Source organism: Lygodium microphyllum, chromosome 26, assembly GCF_053477565.2.
Source record: "Lygodium microphyllum isolate KBCC chromosome 26, Lygodium_microphyllum_v1.1.10, whole genome shotgun sequence".
Taxonomy (NCBI): Eukaryota; Viridiplantae; Streptophyta; class Polypodiopsida; order Schizaeales; family Lygodiaceae; genus Lygodium; species Lygodium microphyllum.
The window spans coordinates 96,192,179-96,213,695 of record NC_141160.1 but is presented as its reverse complement, the minus strand read 5'-3'; the positions used below and the strand labels follow the sequence as shown (position 1 = coordinate 96,213,695).

Below are 21,517 nucleotides of genomic sequence, written 5' to 3'. Positions count from 1 at the left end.
GGATAGATGACATAGTCAAGATCTTGGAGCACAGATTACTTGAGAGACCTATCGAAAAGGCCAAGCTAAAGCCCCTAATCCTTAAGACTCAGCCCTATCCATTAATTGGCAGCCGACTCTATAGGTTGGGACAAGATGGTTTATTACGAAGATGCATATGTGAGTGCAAAATGCATGATGTGTTGACCAAAGTGTATGCTGGAATCGCTGGAGGGCACTTCAACAAAGATACCACAATTCGCAAGGTGCTACAATCTCAATTGCGGTGGCCCACCCTATTCGGTGATGCTGCCAAATTTATAAGGCATTGTGACAAGTGCCAAAGGACTAAAGTCCCTATTCGTAAAGATAAGATGGATTTGACCCCGATCATAGCACGACAACCCTTTGAAAAAAGGGCAATCGACTTCATTGGGTCAACCTATCTCCCAGTACAATACTCCTAGGCCAAGTATATCATGATGGCCACTAACTATCTCACGAAATGGGCCCAAGCTTGAGCCACCAAGAAGAACGATGCTAGGACTACAGTTAAGTTCCTTTGGAAGTAGATGATCTCGTGATTCAATTGCCCCATCGAGCTAGTTAATGACCAAGGCACGTATTGCATTAATGAAGTTATTGCTCATTTGCTATCCACATTCATGATCATACATAGGAAACCATCACCTTACTACCCTCAAGCCAATGATGAAGCAGAATCCATGAATGAAATCCTAGTGAATGTCCTGAATAAAGTGGTCCTGGCACGACTGGGATAACAAGCTCATGGCAGCACTATGGACCTATAGGATAGCCTACAAGATGGCAGTGGAGCAAACACCCTTCAAGGTGACCTACGGGACTGAAGCAATCTTGCTAGTAGAGTTTTTCGTTCCAAGCTTGAGAGTAGCAATATAAGAGAGACGGGATGGAAAGGATGCATGGACGAAATGCCTAGTAGAGCTAGAATGTTTGTCATCTCAGATGCGGCTCTTAGCTACCCATACTCTAATATGTGAAAAAGCATGCCACAAGAGTTGGTTTGATAAGCATGTCAAATAACGTAACTTCAAGCAAGGTGACCTCGTGTTCTTGTACTCTGTGAAGGGCCATAAGTAGAAAAATAAAATTTAGAGGATTAGGGCCGTTCAAGGTCCGCAACATTAGTCAAACTGGCAATGTCGAGCTCGAGACCTTAGAGGGCGAGGGCATAAGCTTTGCCAATGGTAGTTGCCTCAAGAAGTACTACCCTCCAACCCACCCATTGAATGAGCCACTAATGCTGCAACCACCCGCCAACATGAGAGTAGTCACCATCACAAAGATCAAGGACATGGACGAGGAAGCAGTAGCACTTGCTTACTTGCAAATAACAGTCACTGCTCCAAAAACACAGGCTTTCAATGCGCTTTATCGATGAGGGTGCTGACTTCAACGTCCTTACCCATGAGCATTGGACTCTCATTGGTTGGCCCCAATTGTAACCCACGAATGCTAAGCTCAACCCATTCGCAGGGCAGTCCTACCCACTACTGGAAAAGTGCAAAGTAGCGGTCTCTATCGAGACTGAAAGTCTCCCCACGATCTTCTATGTGTTACTTAACACTAAGACCATTGGTAGGGAATCACTACTAGGTTGCACATTCAAGAAGCAAGCCCATTGCAATGTTGATTATGACTCATAGCCCATTCACCTAGCTATTGGCAAAGTGCACATAGTGGTGGCTTTCAACAAGGGCAGTGTGGCTCCATCTAAGCTCGTAGAGCCATCGGTAAGGAGAGAGCCTAGCCCCATCTCCAAAACCTTCAAGGCCGCCTAGAACTGAGAAGCTACCTGAACTAAAGGCCACCAAACCCATAGAGTCTCAACGAGTTTATCAATCAAAACCATAGCATGGCTACCCCTAAATTGACACAACATAACACTCTTAGTGTCCTTGTTGTTTCACAAGCAGGAAGCAATGAAACCTTGAAGTTACTAGATAAGCCCCTCACACGTCACTGATGAGAGCTCTCTTGACCAATCCATGCATCAAGCACACCAATCGTAGAGTTATCTAGCCAAGTCAAACCCCAACCTCCTGTAGGCCTTAGACCCTCTTATGAGCATCGATCTATTCTCACTTTAGCCTTAGATATAGCCGAAAATATGGGGGATGACTTGATCACTCGCATTAGACGGTTGGATGCCACCTTCACATTCTTGCTAAAAGCTATGAGCAATTGGACATAGGTTTCCTAGAAGAGCCTTTAGCAACTTATGTACGTACACTGCAATGCATCTGGGAAGAATCTAAATTCATGTTCATCAAAGTCCCCATGGTAGCCGAGGAACTAATCGCCAATCAGATTTCTTGCAAGCAAGCTCGTAAAAGGAGGCTAATCACCTCCTATAGCAAGAGCAAAGTCTCTACTACAAGCTAAGAGCTAGAAGAACTTAAAAAGCTGGCCATCATTTACTCTTTCTTTCTACGTAAATAGTATGCTCTCGTCTTCAATGAGAATACGTGGCATGCCCAATTATGACCAATACCGAGTAGAGATGTGCCATCAAAACCTCTGAGTATGACCCTACTTATGTAGCTCCTACCTTCTTTAAAATATTGGCCGTCACTAGCAATCGACCTTTAGAAGTTCATGACATGGCCTACCTCTATTTAGATCAAATTCTTATCGAGAAGAAGAGCTACACATTGCCAGCAAGATCGACTCCGGTGACTTCCTAACTGATGTCCTGACCTACATTACCCACATACGCATTCGACCTCACGGCATAGACCAACATTCTCACCTAGAATATAAGCCACACTTTTATGCTTGGCTCATGCAAAAGTGAAGCACCGAAACATGCAGTTAATGCTCTTAAACCTTTATCCTCCAATTCTAGAAAGGATTCACATCATTTTCGGGGTGAAGGAGGTAACGTGGAAAAGAGGACATGTCTTAAAATCAAAATCAAATTTTAGGAGCTAAAAAGAAACATGAAGGTCAACTTATGATCAAGGAAAAATTTCAAAATGTTGGTTGGAATGTGTGGACTTCTTGAAGCAAAAGTTTTCATTCTAGACTTAAGCATTTCACATTTTCATAGCTCGCATTCATTATCTACTTATCTTGTCACAAATATATGTCTCAAGAAAACTAATGATGAGTTGTAATATCATGATAGGAATCTAGCATGGCAAGTTGAAATAAAGGCAGCAAGCTTCCATTCATGAAAGAAGAGTAGGAAAAGTACGCCCTAACAACTAAAATAAGGGCCTTCAACTAGTTCAAGTTCAAGAACATTATGAACTTGGAAGACGTGGTCCTAGAAGAACATGTTGTGAAGTCGTCGACCAATGCAACTTGAGCAAGTACGTAGAGATAGTCGAACAAGCTGTGGATTACAATAAGTGCACGGAATTTCTATGAACCTTTGATGCTGATAAGAACTGCAACACTATAATGGTGAGATAAGGAGAAGAAACCCACGGGATTGAAGTCAAATTAAGCCTCGAAGAATTGGTGGAAATAGCACTGGGCTTGGTCAACAAAATCTAGAGGCAACCTAAAAGGGACGTCTACACCATGTTGGGAATAGACAAGGCCCTAGTCCACACCAATGACGGAGTTAGCCTAGCTGACATCCCAAACCTTGAGATTAGGTTGCAGGCAAAGACAATTTATGCTATGTTCTCCAGTCAAAGGTACAACATCTTAATGAGCCATATTAGAGTGCTATTGCTAGAAAGCCTCAAGGCCAAATCCTTGGACAAAGTGAATTGGAACGGCTGTGTGCACAAGATGAACCACTAGCCACATATAATCTATTTTTCCACAATAATGGCAAACAATAGCAGAATTTCCAGAATCTTTGTTCTACCATCCACTGGTGGGGAGTCCTTGGCTTCCACAGTAAAGAAAGCACAAAAGAAACCATCGCGCAAGGCCTCTAGCATAGGATTTGGAGATTGCTTTTACCACTATCATTCAAGAGGCCATTTGAGTCCTAGAAAAGCCTGAAATAGTGGAAGAGACTCCAAAGTGCTCCCTTGCCCATGAATCACAAGCCCATCATCACTCCATGTGAAGATCCTAGTCTCCTTCTCCACATGAAACCTAGGAGACGAGGAAGAACCAATTTTGAGGCATTTAGACATCACAAATATCTTGTGGCATGGTATTAAATTTCCTCCTTGTGAAGTCAACTAGCTCTCTAGGTTTTCTTTTGGCCTCAATGATTCTTCTTCTATCTTGTTGCCCTAAATCGAGTGCTACCCCCTCTAGTGGTTGAAGGGGCCATCCAAGTTTGCGAAGAGGCTAGGAATGCAGTAACTGCATGAGAGGGCAAGAAAACCCACACTATGAAGAAGAGAGCCTACTCAGTACTAGGATAGTAAGGTCACAAAAGAGCCTAGAAAGGTCAAAAGCTATGAAGCCCAACCTAAATGGTGCCAAAGAATCTAGGACAACAATTTTGAGGCATGGTGGTTCTATTCTATCCTCTATTCATCATTTATATGCTTTCTAAACATTAGGGGTACTATGCATCAACCCCCCTAGCATTATTATCATGTTGTTAAAGCTAGTGCAACAATAAGGTTGGGTTCCACATCTCTACACTGGAACCAATGATTTGGTTAGTTGCTATTTTTCCTATAGTTTGTTAGACTATGGCTCATTTTGATTCTAGTTGGATGGAGGCTAACTTTTTGGCCTTAGGCTCTTATCTTGGGAAGATAATAATATGGTTCTTGATAATCCTATAGTACTCCTGCAGAATGCTAAGTTTGGCACTTCCTCAATTGTATGACCTACTTGCACCCATTTCTTAACCTTGTCGATTACTTCCAATTATTGTTGTGTGTTGGGATACTCTCTTTCCTTTGAGGCTACAACCTTCTAGATTTGAGTAGTAGTAGTGACACTCTTGGCACTAGATATACGACTTTGTTTATTAGTGTCTGGTAATCCTTCGATTTGGGACATTAGTTTCTCTACTATCTTTTTTTCCTTTTCTTGGAATTTGTTTTCCTATAATGTACCATTAGCTGTGGATAATCTTGCAATATTGATGCCAACCTTCTTGCTCCGAGCTCTTGTAATAACATTAACAAGTATTAATATGGTATCCTTGTTGTGGATCATCTGTACTCCAAAGAGTGTGAGAGGCTCTAATTGATAGAACAATTGCTTTGCTTGTGCTAGCTTTTTATCTAGGATAGTCAAGATATATAAGTGTTATGCCACATTCAAAGCATTGTTGATATGCTCAACTACCCTTGGATTACTTAATTTTCTATGGACTTCTCAAGGATGCATGTCCAAGTTATCTACAGTTCCAATGTTTGATGGGGTCCTTAGATTGCATTGCAGCTCTTTCTCTTCATTGCCCCAACATCATGATTGATATGGGTCAATAGTCCATGAGGACTGCATTATTATCATTCTCATAGATTTGATTATATATGGATTTGTGTATTCATTTTCTTTGGTCGGCTCCTCTATATAATTGGTGGGAGTGACACTCTCATAGGACGAGTGATAATCAATGTTGGGGGTCAAGATATGATTAAATGATTGATCTCTACTCTCTGTGCTATTGGTTTTTATTTAGTGGGACTTGGTAGGGATAATTGCGGAGGCCTAGGAATGGCACACTTATGGAGGTAGAAGGACTCACACTTACTCATTTGATCTAATGCTATCATACATCTTATCCATATTCATATTCAACAACATAAACTATCCTCATTTTTCCAATGTAAGGTCCATTGCAAACACAAGATTGAGAATGGCATCATGAATATTTGTTGTGGATGAATCAATAATGATCCATGTGTAATAGCCCCCTTATTTTGAAATAGATACTTTCTTTCTTTTTCTTTCCCTTGTGCAACCCTTGCATAATTTGTCTTGGGCATGTTAAATTGACTTTCCCAATTGCACACATTTGTCACAGCTTGTCAACCCCCTCCCCCCCCCCCCCCCCATGATGGACTTTGCGCAATTTGTGTGTGTGTGTGTGTGTGTGTGTGTGTGTGTGTGTGTGTGTGTGTGTGTGTTCTACAGTCTCAGATAAATGGATATGCTTTGGACCCTTAGTTGTATGAATGCTCCACAGAGAGTTGAAACCCATGCTTGTCTTATCAAGTATAGAGATTCAACCATGGGATACTCTCAACAATTTCATGTTGCAAGACATCTATTTAAGTCATAGTCTCTAGTTTATATGTAATGTTGTACAAAGGTGTTTTTGAGGTCTCTTGCCAATAAAGAAAGTCGAGTAGACCCAAATACATCTCCCTTGAGCAAATTTTACGTTCAAGTGACTTATCCACAAATTGAGGGCCGTGAGATGTGCAAGTGAACCACCAATACTTTTGAGCCCATGTACAAGCAGTGGAGACTTTATGTCAATACCTTTGGCTACATTGAACTTCCTAACTCATTATGCTAAATCAAAATAACATCCTTTGAAAGTAATACAAGTTGTATATTACCTTCGATTGCACACAAATTTTTATTGCACCACTTTGACACAAAAATTTGCCTTGAGAGCTTGCATTTAATACTTTGAAAACATATTCTTAAAAGAGAGACTAAGTAAGGTCAACATCATGCAGAGCTTACATTTAATACTTTGAAACCATATCTTTTAGCTTGCAAAAGGAGTATTACACACCAAACGCAAGAACACCACTATAGTATGTATTTAATGTTATGAAAACATTCGTATAGGAGTCTTGTGCATCCACATATAAAGAAAAGGACAGTAGTTCATATACTTCATCCAAGTTATTACATAAAGAAATGTATTATTGCACTTCTTTATCATTTATTGAAATGCCCTCATCTCAACCTAATGACCTCTCTTGACTTGCAACTGCTATTGTTGCATATAACTTGCCTTGAATGTTCGCCCTTTTCTTCCATATCTTTTAGCTTGCAAAAGGAGTATTACACACCAAACGCAAGAACAACACTATAGTATGTATTTAATGTTATGAAAACATTCGTATAGGAGTGTTGTGCATCCACATATAAAGAAAAGGACAGTAGTTCATATACTTTATCCAAATTATTACATAAAGAAATGTATTATTGCACTTCTTTATCATTTATTGAAATGCCCTCATCTCAACCTAATGACCTCTCTTGACTTGCAACTGCTATTGTTGCATATAACTTGCCTTGTATGTTCACCCTTTTCTTCCGTCTAATAGAGAGGAAAGGTTTCAGATCATCCTTAACTTGCATGCACCTTCTCCTTGAAGCATGATTATCCTCAATGGAGAGGTCTTGGTCTTCTCAATGTATGGTTAAATTTATCCCCATTGGACTTGAATGTAGTGCAAGAATGTGCACATACATTTGGAAGGGATACTTTGTGTTGTTTAATCTCCTTTTGTAGTCACATTAAAAGTCTATGGGTATAGGTTTGAATGGAGTTTTCCAGAATCTTTTGCTCCTTTGCTCTTTTGCTCTTTCAATGGAGTTTTCCACAACCTTTAGAACATTGAATTTTTGCTTGAAATCTCTCTCTCTCTCTCTCTCTCTCTCTCTCTCTCTCTCTACTTCAACCCCTCGAACCCCCTCACTTTACAATGCCTTTGAAACACATGCTAGCACCTTGGTTATGATAACAACACTAACTCACAATTTATATGGATGAATAGAGGACGAATTCAACATCAACAAACTATACTTACTTAGTGAAGAAACTATGGCAAACAACTTGAAGGTGTAGATCATTAGTGTTGTCCATACAATCATAAAGACAAAGGTACCAACTTAAAATCAAGATTTTGATTAATATATGTGATAACCAGCAAAGAAAGAAAGGGAGTATAAGTGAAGAAAAAAAAAGAGCATTAGCTAGACATGAACTTTTGTATTCTCACATGATTAGAAAAGGGAGAGAGACTTTTACTTACTCTTGAGCCAGCCAACGCACTTGAAACACTAGAGGTTTAAGCTGGGGGAGCTCAAGGGCTAAATGAGACATTAACACAAATGAGGGGGGAGAGAGAGAGAGAGAGAGAGAGAGAGAGAGACTGAGCCTCATGATTCAATGGATACAGCTATGGCAACGTGTGTCAGTTGTAGGTTCAATCACACACACACAAAGTGTGTGTTAATCTAATGTGTTCAATGAGCAAGAGTGTATGGAGACGCTAAGCAAACATCAATTGGAGTATAATTGAATGATTCATTGTCGATTGGGCCCCATCGACACTATGAGTTTATTTATTCTAACAATGGCAACTTAACACTAGTCTCTTTTGTGAGTGTCCCCTGGAGTGCACCTCTTGGAAGAGTACTAGAGTATCATCTTCTTCCCAACACACTCAACATGTACTCAAACCCACCTTAAGAGGTTCAAGTGCACCTTTCGCCCCTACTCATGTAGCCATCTTCATAATGCCATAGTTGCATTTAATTATCCTCTAATAATGTCTTTTACACCAACTTACTTACTTCCATGTTTGAGAAACTCTTCTTTCGAAAGAGCTAGCTCTGCTTCTTTTGGAGCACACAAAGCAACTCAAAGAAATTGATGATAGTGGATCCAATATTTCTGAGTTAAGGGGGCAACAACGATAAGAAGACCTAGAATGAGAAGAAGCCATCATGAGCATGAACTAGTGTCCTCATTAACACCTTGGGTTACACACAAGATTTGATCAGTCCCTCTTTGTATTTAGCATTCTTTTAGAGTTTAATGTAGATTTTCTTCTTCCATTCTCTTCTTTCATTGCAATCTTTCTCTGGGTTTGTGTTTTCTCTTTTGTTGCACACTCATAAGTTTGATCTAGATCCCCTCTCTCTCTGGGTTTGTGTTTTCTCTTTTGTTGCACACTCATAAGTTTGATCTAGAAGACACAAACTAGAGTAGGAGTAGCTTAGTAATCCCCAATGGAGTTCAACAAATGTAGCAAGGAGCACTCAAACTATCTGTTAGGAATCTACAATGACAACAAACCATCAATAATTGATATGCCCTTTTTATAATTAGAAAATGTATTATTAAGCCTGGATTCATGAGCAAATTCTAGAGAGTAAAAGACATCCTAAGAAAGCCTCTATGTTCATGGACCATAAAAAACAATGAAAAAGTAAGGCACTTTGCAAAACAGTACTTATCTTAGACAAATTGTAAAGGATCAGCATAAGTTAATCTTACACAAAGGTTTTCGGTACGTAAACATGTGAACCAACACATCACTCAAAAAGTAAATAAACAAGAGAGGTAGTGTGTTTGCCTAGAATACAACCAAGATTTGTTTGCTAAAAGTAAATAAGAAAGGTAGTGTGTTTACCTAGAATACATAGACAAGAATTGTTTGCTCAAAGAAGTTGGTCCAATTAGAAATGAGTAATGGTTGGAATAACAAAATGGCTATGAATATCAATGCTTGAAACAAGCTATTTGAAAATATACTAATAGAAAAGAAACTCAAAAATGCGCTAGACTTAAAGATTTATGTCCAACAAAGGCAACGTTATCCACACAAAGATGCATGTGAACTCCCCTTTTGTAAAAGGTGTTCACATGCATGCTCATGAACTTCTATAGATGAAGTCCATGGACTCGGAAAAGCATTAGAGTGATATTACGACATTTGAAATGTTACAAGCACCACATCCACAATGAATTGTATTATAGATCAACCCTTGAGGGCCGTCCAAAACGAATGTCGCTACTTGATCTCCAATCCAATGTCAGTATATGCACTCAAGACTCCCCTAAGAGGCAAAAGCCATCACCCAATTCAAGGGGCCACACCCTCATAACATATTTCATAACTCAACCTCATCGATATGACTAGATTTTATCACCACATGGTTCCATGGTTCCAACCTAGTAGCTATCCACAATGGGAAGGGATACTATGTTTGGTTCCTTGAAGATTTTGACTCACACAAGAGCCAGAGGTTGTAGGCAACATTATTTCAAGATACAATAATGCCTTGCCTCTCAAGCCAACTAAAATGAGAGCATATCCCTACTCACTTTCACTCAATGCACTCATCAACCCAAATGCTCACATGTTCACAAAGCGTATGGAAGCCCAAGTGCACGATGATGAGGTTCAGTCCTCGGCATGCCCTAAAAAGTCAAGCGCTCAAAGGGTACTCCCCATATACCCACTTCCCCTATAAAAACCTTGAAATCCAATTCAAGTTGTACAATATTAACAAGTTGCACTCCCCCTACAAAGAGAAATACACACTCTTAAAATATAAAAGAGAGAATACTTTATAGACGATGCCCCATATCATCTTTGATTGTTTACTTTGATTTCCAATGCAATGGGGCAAGAGGCATGGCTTTCCATAGGATCACTTAAGGAAGCTTGATGTCCACCTAAAGCACTCATTGAAATAGATCCCATCACACTCAAAGCAACATGTTATTTAGCCCATTGCACAAATTCCATTACTCTAGCATTCAATAGACCCCCATACACTACCACAATCTTTAATGAGTTACTTGGAGCTTTAGACCTTGGAGGTTCTTTGGAAAGAAACCATCTCCCTCTAAAGGTTGCATGCCTATTAGCACAAAAGGCACAATCCCAACTTGATCCATCTCTCGTAAGTTCTTTGGCATAAACTCATAAGTTCTTTAGCATGAATTTTGCTTACCCCACTTGCTAGAACCTTACTTGCTTCACACCGCTTTGGTTTGAAGAAGTGAGGGAAAGGAGAGATATTTGTTGGCAAGTTTCTGCATTATGGCCCAAGACAAAGTAGTTAAATAATGGGAAGTACTATATCACCAAGCCTTTAAGTAGAACCGTCTCCTTTGCAATGAGAACTTGTGCTTAGCCTCCTTTAGCTAGATCTTCCTTATGATGTGCTAGTAGAAAAGGCACCATTGATAAAATCTCATTGTATTATACCTCCTTGCACACTTAGACGTTGAGAATGTAGATCCATATGTATGGTCCATGAGTAAGTTAGCATCTATCCATCTAGCTTGTAAGAGGAAGGCATACCCCCCATGATGATGAATCTTATTTTAACCCTTATTGGCTCGATTCATTGAGCAATTGAACAACATCTTGAACACGTTGGTGTATTGGGTTGCAACATGCCTCCTTGCCCACACATGCAAGTCAAGCTCCATTGTGTAGTACACCAACCTTGGAGTGCAAAGGTTCTTCTTGAAGGCACAAATGAAACCTAAGTGTTCACACATATCTCTCGCACTAGCTTCCAACTCCTTTATGAGTTGGATCTATCCTTCAAAACTTGAAGGGTAAGTCCTCCTTGAGACTTTTCTAGCTTTATTTGAGCTTTAGACCTAAAGGATGAATCCTCTTAATCCTTATCATGCTCCACACCATACAAGCTCTTGATAATATATATCATTGAAATAAAAGCTAGATTAGCTAGTCACATTCCCATCATGCAATCCTCAACCAACACACCATCAATCATAATTCTTAACATGCAATTAGTTATCATTAGCAATTGTTCCTTTGGAGTGCAAAAGGTCAATTTTCTTTAGACTCGCATATTTTGCCATGAGTTCTTCATCCTACCTTAGCACCATTGCTTGTTCTTCAAAACCTCACCTATAGGCCTACCCGCTTAACTCTTTATCTCTAAACTTGAAGTGTAGCCACTCTTACGCCCTATTTTCAAATTCAACATGATTTAGCTTACAGGCCTTCTTGGTCCAACCTTATTTCACATAGTAGTTGCGGTATAGTTTGTCCACCATCCACCCTTCCGCATCTTTATTAGTCTTGGCCTACTAGCCTTCCTTCCACTTCCTAGTTTGTAGACTCAAGGTGAGTTTTCTATCTCTCCACTCTTCTATTTCAACACAAATAGGCCCACACGTCTAATGGCCCATAGGCCTCATCAAAAATCATATTGATCCTCAAAGCATTTCACTTCCTAGAATCATGATTCATAAGTTTCTTCATTGAACTCTCCTTTGGCAACCTGCATGGTGCACTATTCTTTCAACACCTTTGCACAAGTTTCCACTTCAGTTTCTTCTAACTCCTAAGTCTCCCTAGTCCAATTTGGCCCATTGCAATAATTGTGCCAAGGCTACCTTTCCAATTGCTCAAAGGCAATTGTTTCCACTCCATAGTTTGGCATGCAGCTCGCTCCATTATAATCTTGTTTATCAAAGCTAACATAGTGTCATTCATGTATCCAACTTTCAACTTCACCATGGTCAAGTCCATAGGTTGCTTCATTCACAACTTGATATGCATGATGGGGATGGTATGGCTCATTCATCCACCCTTCTAACCTCTCATAAGACTTTGGCAACCTACCCATCCTTCATACTTGTCATATCTTGCTCCACATGTATGTGCATTTTCTTCATTTGCTCTACTCTTGGTGATCATGACTTATTTATACTTGCCTTGCATAGATATGAGTTTATCCTTCCCTTTTTCACAATTCAATTGTCATGCACATTCTCTTTGAGCTTTGCTTGTGTCATACTCATGGTGCATGCCCCTTCAATGTCCCATAGCAATTCTATTCGGACTTTTATATTTGGCATACTCTTTAATTATTTTTCTCATCTCCTTTGCTATACTAGCTTACACAATTTCCACTAACACCCCTAGTTACTTATATTCTTCTCTAATTTCATCTTCTAACTTGGACTCTAATTCGAAGTTCGAGGTAGAATTCAATTGAAGATTTGAAAAAACATCTCATCCAAATTCAAAAGAGAAATGGAGCTCATCCTCTCATGCCTTGCCTACTAGACCCAATGCCCTTTTCATTTCAAAACTTTGAACTTGTTAGCAATGCATTCTTTGCAACTTCACTAAATCCACATTCATCCAAGCTCCTTTCTATTATTTTTCTTTTGTTTAAGCGCAACCTACATTGGTCACACCTTCCTGGCATATCATGCTTCAATCTTATAAGCACATGATTTATCATACTCAATCCAAGTATCAAGCATACAGCCATCCACCACATAGGTTGCATCTCTTTCTTCAACCCCACCCCATTTCTAGGTTCACCCACAAAGGCCACTTTGGCCTTCACAATTGTCCCACATCTCATCACACCACATGTGCTACTATCATTCAAGATGAACAACTTGACTTTTACATTTATAGGGTTTCGATGGCCCATTTCATTTCTCTTTCAAACTCGTCATTTAGCCTCCAAGGTGGCTTGCTTCTAGATTTGCCCATCCAATCTCTCTTTATGCCACTGTCTTCTTTCGATTTCTAAATTATACCATTTGTCTAGCATAGCTTTCACTTTCTTTTGAATCATCTTTGCATCTAAGGAGGTAGGTTCTAATATTAAGTGTCATAGATCAACCCTTTAGGCTACTGCAAGCCTTACTCCTACATCTCCCATTCAACCTTGGCACATCCACTTAAGAGTGCTACTCTTGCTCCCCTTCTCACACCAAATAGGCAAGAGTCATCACCCAACTCAAGGGGTTGTAGCCCCCACAGACATATTTTTAACTCGAAGGGTCTCCTTAACATAGCTCCTCCTTGGATTTTGACTCAAGTCTCAAATCACCACAATTCTACAATTCCAACCTAGCACCTCCCTACCATGCAAGAAGTCCATGCTTGGTTCCTTGAAAATTCATGCTCATGAGAGAGCAAGCAATTGTAGCCTCGACTTAAACCAAGCCTAAACAAGGTTTTGTTTAATTGATTTTAAGAATGTAGATTCTAGATCGTATATTTATAATATAAGCCACCAAATATTGAAACTCTTAAGCTCACCCGTGTGGCTTCCCGTGATCAATTGACATCTAAGTACCTCTCCATGTACTTCTCAAGGCTCTAAAGAAAAATGAGTTTTCAAAAGGATAGGTCAATTTGGTGAATATGGGATGTACAGAATCAAAAGAAACCATTATCCTTGAATAAAATTAAGGAGAATAAACATGCACCAACTTCAAAAGAGATTGTTGCTTTAATGATGATAAGGTAAGGGGGGCAACAAGCATATACTTACCTTAATGCAAGTAGTTCTCATGATGTGGTGACAACATTGTTACCTTACTGCTCGATATTTACTCTCAAGATAAAGGGGAAACATAAAATTAGTCATTGGTTGGATGATGAACAATAGCATTGCACCAAAGATCAAAGATGAAATCATGGCAAATAAATGAGACGCTGGACATAAACTCAAGCTTGCTAGCCAATCAACAAGAGAGGTTCAATTGTAAGAGGTTCACTTGAACACATGTCCCTAAATACCAAAGCTAGCCACCTTGCCATAAGCGAAGCATTCCACACATGTTATCATGTTGGAATTGAACACAAAATGTTGCATAACTAGCCCGTAATAGCACCGGGATTTTGTTTCATTGCTGGCACACGTTCTGCAATTGGCCCCGTTTAGACTACTTAAGATGGGAAAAGTTTGCCTTCCCTCAACCCTTTCATGAAAACAATACTTGAGATTATTCCCTTTGCAAAGTTAAGGTATCCCTCAGCCTCAAATTCTTTGACTCCTCAAATTAGATGCCTATGAATGTCATTCACTAAAATTACACCAAAAAAAGAGTGTTTGGACTTTGTTAGACCTTTAAGGATTGAATATGATTATCTTAAAACTGGCATTTGGGTTTCTCAGGACTACATTTCTCAGGTATATGGAGTCAATCACCCAAAAAATTCAAAGAAGACTCCTGACTATGGCATCAAGGAGATCCCAACAAAATTTCAAACAAAGACTTGTGACTTGCCAGTGGCATTATGTTTTTGTTGTTGAGTAAGAGTGTAGAACCTGAGTGTGCCCTCTGTTGCACAGACAACGCAAAAGTGTTCTCTGAAATAAAGGGAAAATGAACCTTCTCTTCGCAAAGTACAGAATGTGACAGCACCAATAAGGATCCGCATACAGTATGCTTGGTAGGAGACCTGCAGGAGCAAGAGCAAACAGCTGTCAAGTGCAGGTAAACATCCATCTAAGGTTGTTGACATAGACAAAACTGCATAAGTGCCCTATATTGAGCACTGATGCATAATCAATTATATTATTAAAATTTTACTTTACTTTATTCCACAAGTTGATACCTTTTTAGGGCCAGTGCAAGCACCAGTACCCAACTCAACTCCACTCCTAGCTGAGTCTTCATAAAAATGGTACAATGAACATATATATCCATAATCACAGCCAAATGGCACCCATGATCTCAAGTGCTTCATCTCCATGCTCTCATCAAATGGAGGTTCCTCGCTCTTTCTGCTATGTCAACATTCCCTAGCCCTGGAAAAGGGAAGCAATGGTTTCAAGCCACACACCCAATTATCAGCTGAAAATGGCACAATGAGATTCAGAATCCAGTTAAACACCATAACTCTGGATTGTGGAAATAACTTCAAGGGCTTTCTCTGTTTGCTTAGATTGGTATAAGCTCTTAACAACAGCATTGAATGTTGCATTATATTCCATAATGTGATATCTTTGATTATCTCACAGGCTCTGTCATATTCTACTGCTTTACTTAATGATACGATAAGTGCATCATAAGTCACCACATCTGGAAAGCAGCCTAGCCTTGTCATTTGCAGTAAAAGGTTGTCAGCTTCAAGCCACTTCCCTCCCATATTTATCCATTATCACAGCAGAATGGCACCCATGATCTCAAGTGCTTCATCTCCATGTTCTCAACAACTGCAACATGTGGTGCATCAAATGGAAGTTCCTCCCTCTTTCTGCTATGTCAACTTCCCATAGCCCCTGGAAAAGGGAAGCCATGGTCTTAAGTCACACACCCAATTATCAGCCGAAAATGGCACGATGAAGCTTAGGATCCACTTTGCTACCATAATTCTGCATCACAGAAATAACCTCAAGGGCTTTATCTGTTTGCTTAGATTGGTGTAAGTTCTCAACAACAGCATTGAATGTTGCATTAGCTGGAACTATATTCCGTAAAGTCATGTCTTTGATTATCTGGCAGGCTCTGTCATATTCTCCTGCTTTACTTAATGATACAATGAGTGCATCGTAAGTTATCACATCTGGAAAGCAGCCTAGCTTTGTCATTTGCTGTAAAAGGTTGTCCGCTTCAAGCCACTTCCCTCCCAAAGACATACCATAAATAAGGAAATTGCAACTTACATGAAGGGGAGTGCCACAGTTCTTCATTTGTATGTAGATATTGTAAACCATATCAAATCTCAGCTCTTTGATAGTGGCATGAAGGAGGCAATGGACAAACCTGTAATTTGAAAACCCCCGTGTCTCCAATAGGATATTGTAAGCCCTTTCCAGCATACCTGCCCAGCCATAGCCCTGAACTAGCACATTGACCATTGGTGGAGACAAAAGTTTATACCGACGATCCAGAACCTGCAGTGTGCTCAGAAATGCTCGGATTTGAGACTTACGCGAATACCACTGCATTATTTCGTATGCTGCACAGGAGTTCAGTGATGGATATCCAATCTGCTCGCCTGACCAGATGAAAAACTGCAATGCCAGTTTAGGGCTAGGGATACAGCTGATGATCTGATCAACGCCCTCATGAGTCAGATTTACACCTGAATTAACAAGGTCGGCTTCCAGGGACGCATCCCAGTCACGAAGAAACATGATTTGCATGAGAACACGACAATCCGGATGTACATTTGCAGCGCAGAAGCTTCTGCTGAAGCGGCCGGATACTCTGTTACATATGAAGCCGTTGGAAACCCTAATCTCTTGTATAGAAATTCTGAGAACGCTTTGTGACAGGCCATGACCACGGCAGGCGTGGAATATGTAGGAAGTTTTGATCCTCTTCACAACAGTAGAACTCGTCACTTGGCCCTGGCCACGGCCGCAGCAGGACCATTGCCGCGCATTCTGGAGCTTCTCCAGCCATACCCTACCAAGGTTCCGCTGCATCTACCCTGTGCCAAGCCTCTGCTTCATCTACCCTGATAGAGGAAGCTCCCCTAGCGATTACATCAAAGATAGCCAAGTTTGGGACTATATCATTTTGCCAAACTGCTGCTTTCCACCCTGCATCTACCCCGATACAGGGAGCTCCCCTGTCAACCACGTCAAAGATAGCCAAGCTTAAGAGTGTATCTGTGTCTTTTGCTCTTTGGAAACAATCCCACAACTTATGTATCATTGGATGCAAGCATGCCTCAATACTTCCATAGTGCACTCAGGTTTGTTTCACACTAGATAAGCGACACCCTACCCCTGCCCAAAGTGTGGCCATACACTTTCTGAAATTGGGCATGAACAGGAGCACTTTGCTAAAACATAAAAAATAATAAACATATAAAAATTTTAATTGGGTGCACGCGTCGCAAAAGTGCACCCTTGTTTGCCACTCTATAAACCGGGTGAGGGAGATTCCGCATTGAAAAGTGGGCAAGTAGTTCAACAATTCAACAAGTAATCTACTCTCCATTGTGTAAAGGAGAGCAGAGGTCCAATGCCTAAATACGTACCTTAATTCTCCATCCAAAAGTGGGCATATAGTTTACCCATTTAGCAAGTAAATTGGGTGAGGGAGATTCTCATCCAAACGTGGGCACATAGCTCACCGATTTAGCAGCTAAACAACAAGTAATCTATTCTCCATTGTGTGAAGGGGAGCGGAGGTCCAATCCCCTAAATAAGTACTTTGCTTGGTTAGAACTTACAAAGTATGTGTACATCATTTGGTGTGTAACTAACCTAAGTTATGGATGCGCACTTTGTAATTATTACCAACAATCAAAATGTATATGTAGGGATTGGGTGTCCACTCTCCTTTACACAATGGAGAGGAGGTGAATTGTTGTGTACTCACTAAACTAGTAAACTCCCCACTCACTATTGGACTAGGAGTCTCCTCACCCACTTTACAAAGTGATAAACAAGGGTGCACTTTTTGCATGTGCAACCAATTTAAAAAATTATACCTTTTTTTTTTAAACTTATTTGCAAAGTGTGTCCTTTTGGTGTGCACACCCATACTTATAAGTAGAGGTTGGGCATTTATCACTCTACATGTAGCTATCCTCGTTTATTTAGGGACAAAGGAGCCCTAGTCTAAGACTTAAAGCTGTGTGGAGTTTTATAAGGGTCGTTATTATTAAGACTCTCTTAATGTGAAAGGAATAAAGTCTTAATGCAAAAGGCGAAGATAGAATCTTATGATATCATGTTTAGGACATGTGCTTTTGAAGTTTTAGTTGAAAAGCTATTAGAAAGAAAAAGTCCAATCTTCAAGAGCTACCAAACACCTTTCAAGGCTTTGATATGGAGGGTTTTTGGGTTTCCTACTGCACTTATTTGATGTTGTCGATATTGGGATATAATACATACTAGGTGCTCTATGCCTAAGTCAAGCAAAGCGTCAGTGCTTTGCACCAATGTTACTACCAACTAGGGTGCAACATGCTTCATGCACAAGAGGGTTCACACATAAGTATCGTATTTAAATCATGCTATGTGTCATCTTGGTCATTATACCAAAATCCAATAGTGTAAAGACAAATCCATCTCACTTTAGTTTTTGTATAAAAAGATGTAGATTGTTTACTTTATGACAATGTCAAGGTGAAAATCCATGTGCATATTCTTTCCATCAAGTAGATAGTGGTAAAATACCTAGTTTACTAAAGCTTAGAATCCCTTTTCTAAAAGATGTTAAAACAAATCCCACATGCAAAGCATGGCATCATGAAATTTGAGTGTGCTTTATGCCCAAAGCCCCACTTCATGGGGCAAGTGTTAACTCCATGCATAGGCATCATATTTTGTTATTATGGCCCCAACCTTCTTCTGATTAGGGATGGATGGAGGTACCATGTATGTATGTATGTATGTATGTATGTATGTATGTATGTATGTATGTATGTATGTATGTATGTATGTATGTAAAGAGAGAGAGAGAGAGACATATATACATGTGTGTGTACATACATACATACGTGTGTGTGTGTGTGTGTGCGTGTGTGTGTGTGTGTGTGTGTGTGTGTGTGTGTGTGTGTGTGTGTGTGTGTGTGTGTGTGTGTGTGTGTGTGTGTGTGTGTGTGTGTGTGTGTGTGTGTGTGTGTGTGTGTGTGTGTGTGTGTGTGTGTGTGTGTGTGTGTGTGTGTGTGTGTGTGTGTGTGTGTGTGTGTGTGTGTGTGTGTGTGTGTGTGTGTGTGTGTGTGTGTGTGTGTGTGTGTGTGTGTGTGTGTGTGTGTGTGTGTGTGTGTGTGTGAAAATGTTACTAAAGCTTAAAATCCCTTTTCTAAAATATGTCAAAACAAATCCCGCATGCAAAGCATGGCATCATGAAAATTGAGTGTGCTTCATGCCCTAAACCCCACTTCACAAGGCCAGTGTTAACTCCACACATAGGCATCATATTTTGTCAGTATGGCCCAACCTTCCTTCTAATCAACGATGGATGGAGGTAGCAAGTGAATGAAATATCTTTATATATATATACATATATATATAGCATCAATTGCTTGCAAGTATAATCCATGATATCATTTGGGACCTTCAATATATATAACAACCTAGGTAGAGCATCATTTCTTTGATTAGGCATGGCCATAACTTTTAAGCTAAAGGTGCCATGGAGCCTTCATTTTCAAAAGTTGTTGACTTGTTGCTTCATTAATGTTGGCTTTAGGCTATTGCCTATCAATCTCCACTTGTGTTGTCTACATTCACTCGATAGAAATTGAGAGCACATGTGGCCGAGTTCAAAAGGATTGTAAATTTAAAAGTTGAAAAGAAATTTTGAACTTAACTTTTACCACTTCCAGTTGTGGACTTTTTGGCAAGTCACTTGCTAAGTGTTCCCTTGCAATGCTCGAAGGGCATCCAGTAAAAAGTGTGCACAAGGTAATAAGCTATGTTGTAATGTGATTCTACTTAGGGATAGGCCATTTATAGAAGGTGGGATTGTATTGGAATGTAGTGTAAGTATCAAGGAATTGTGGCACTTTTTTGAAGAATAGTACATATGCAATGATATCAAGTATCACATTCCCTTGGCCCAATATGTAGTTCTTCCTCTATTAGGAGGTTATTGTGATCTTAGACTGGTTTAGGGAATTTTGTACTTTTGCAACCATTCATAAAGAGGTGAGAGCTATATATGTTAGATTGTTCCTAGAGTCCCATATATCCCATCCTTCTTTAGCAAGAGTCATTAGTTGGGCCACAAGTTTGACTAAAGCCCACATAGTGTACCATTTGTTACCGCACACATTATGCCCTTCTGCTTTTAGTTCTAATATTTAGACTTAATCAAAGTTCCCTTCATATTCTTTATGTGGAATGAGGGAATCAAACAAAGGTCCTCAACTTTGGCTTTTGACATATGTTGCATGAGTAGATCAACCATTTCTCGGTATCATGCACAAACATATTCTTGCTTTTCACACATCAATGGCTAAGTGAGGACCTCATCATATTTTGCAGTCAAACTTCCAAGATTTTCGTGAACAACTATATATGCAAGCAACTTTACTTTATTATGCAGCTCCTTGTGGCACTCAATTACTAGTTGATTCTCCTTTTGTGGTGTTTCCCTTGCCATCTCCATATAATATATATTTTATTTGATGCATTCAAAAATGATCATAGCTTGTATAGAGGTCAAGCAATTAGCGTGTAGTTTAGTACAAACCATCGATAATACCTAGTGTGACCAAGGAAGCATTAAAATCCCTTGTATTCATTGGTGGCAACAATTCAATAATGACTTTTGAGAAGTTTGTTGCAATATCATTCTTTAATACTAAATTCCCAAGAATGCATATGTGTTTTACACAAATTTGGTATTTTAAAGGGTTCAAAGAAAGACTTACAATATTGTTTGGGTATGAGTAACATAAATAACTTACCTAATAGGACCCTAACAATGAATCAAGCCTCACAACACAAGAGGTTGTACTCTTCTCCAAGAATTTACATGCGTCCCTCTATCACCAACTCCCCCATCAAATGCTTTTATCTCCATATGCTTCCTAACAAATGTAGAACTTGATATGCAATTGTCGTAATAACCTTTCATCAATTACCTACTAACATACTTGTTATGTGACACTTTAATGGCATTAATGTACAACCTTTTGTACTGACTTCTACTTCAAAACATGGGATTGAAATGAAGTACTTATTTGGTTACTGTGTGTTTAGAAGATTGTTAGCTCTTAATTGGGGCTTGCATCTCTCCCTATTGAAGGATTGGGGATTGTTCCTTGGCCAAGTTAATAGATTTTATCATACTAGCCCAAGGCTAAGACTATTGGTGTTCCACTTTGGATTTGGAAACAATATAATTGCAGGGTCAATGGATTTAATTGTGGTGGTAGTTGAGAGCAACTACATAGCTGGATCCTTGGATGGTTTGGAAAATTTTTCAAACTCAGTAGGTTTGGATGTGCTTTTGGTGGTAGTTTTGGTACCTTTTTGTTTCGAGTGATTATTTCCCTCTAGGATCTGCTTTTTGGTCTTAATAGCAACATGGAGCTATTGTAGTTGTGCTTTGTATATTTTCTTTTGTGATAATGGCTTTAACTTAGGAAACTTTTACGATTTGATTGAACTAGCAATAGCGATGGTTAGCGGTTGC

At 39.7% G+C, this 21,517-nt stretch overlaps 1 protein-coding gene across 6 annotated transcripts in view; it reads right to left on the bottom strand.

Moving 5' to 3' along the window:
• LOC148013572 (uncharacterized) overlaps positions 1 to 17,100 on the bottom strand; it is a 41,736-nt gene extending 24,636 nt beyond the window's left edge. For 2 of the 6 annotated variants that reach the window (XM_087667474.1, XM_087667475.1), the window contains exons 1-2: positions 16,172 to 17,100; positions 14,731 to 14,864 (exon numbers count right to left, since the gene is read on the bottom strand). In XM_087667474.1, the coding sequence (XP_087523600.1) occupies positions 14,731 to 14,864; positions 16,172 to 16,839 (802 nt within the window). In that variant the 5' untranslated portion in view covers positions 16,840 to 17,100. Of the gene's footprint in view, positions 1 to 6,761; positions 7,474 to 14,727; positions 14,865 to 15,020 lie in introns of those variants that run through there. The other 4 variants (XM_087667478.1, XM_087667477.1, XM_087667476.1 and 1 more) reach the window with 4 other exon arrangements.
• Positions 17,101 to 21,517: the final 4,417 nt, after the last annotated feature.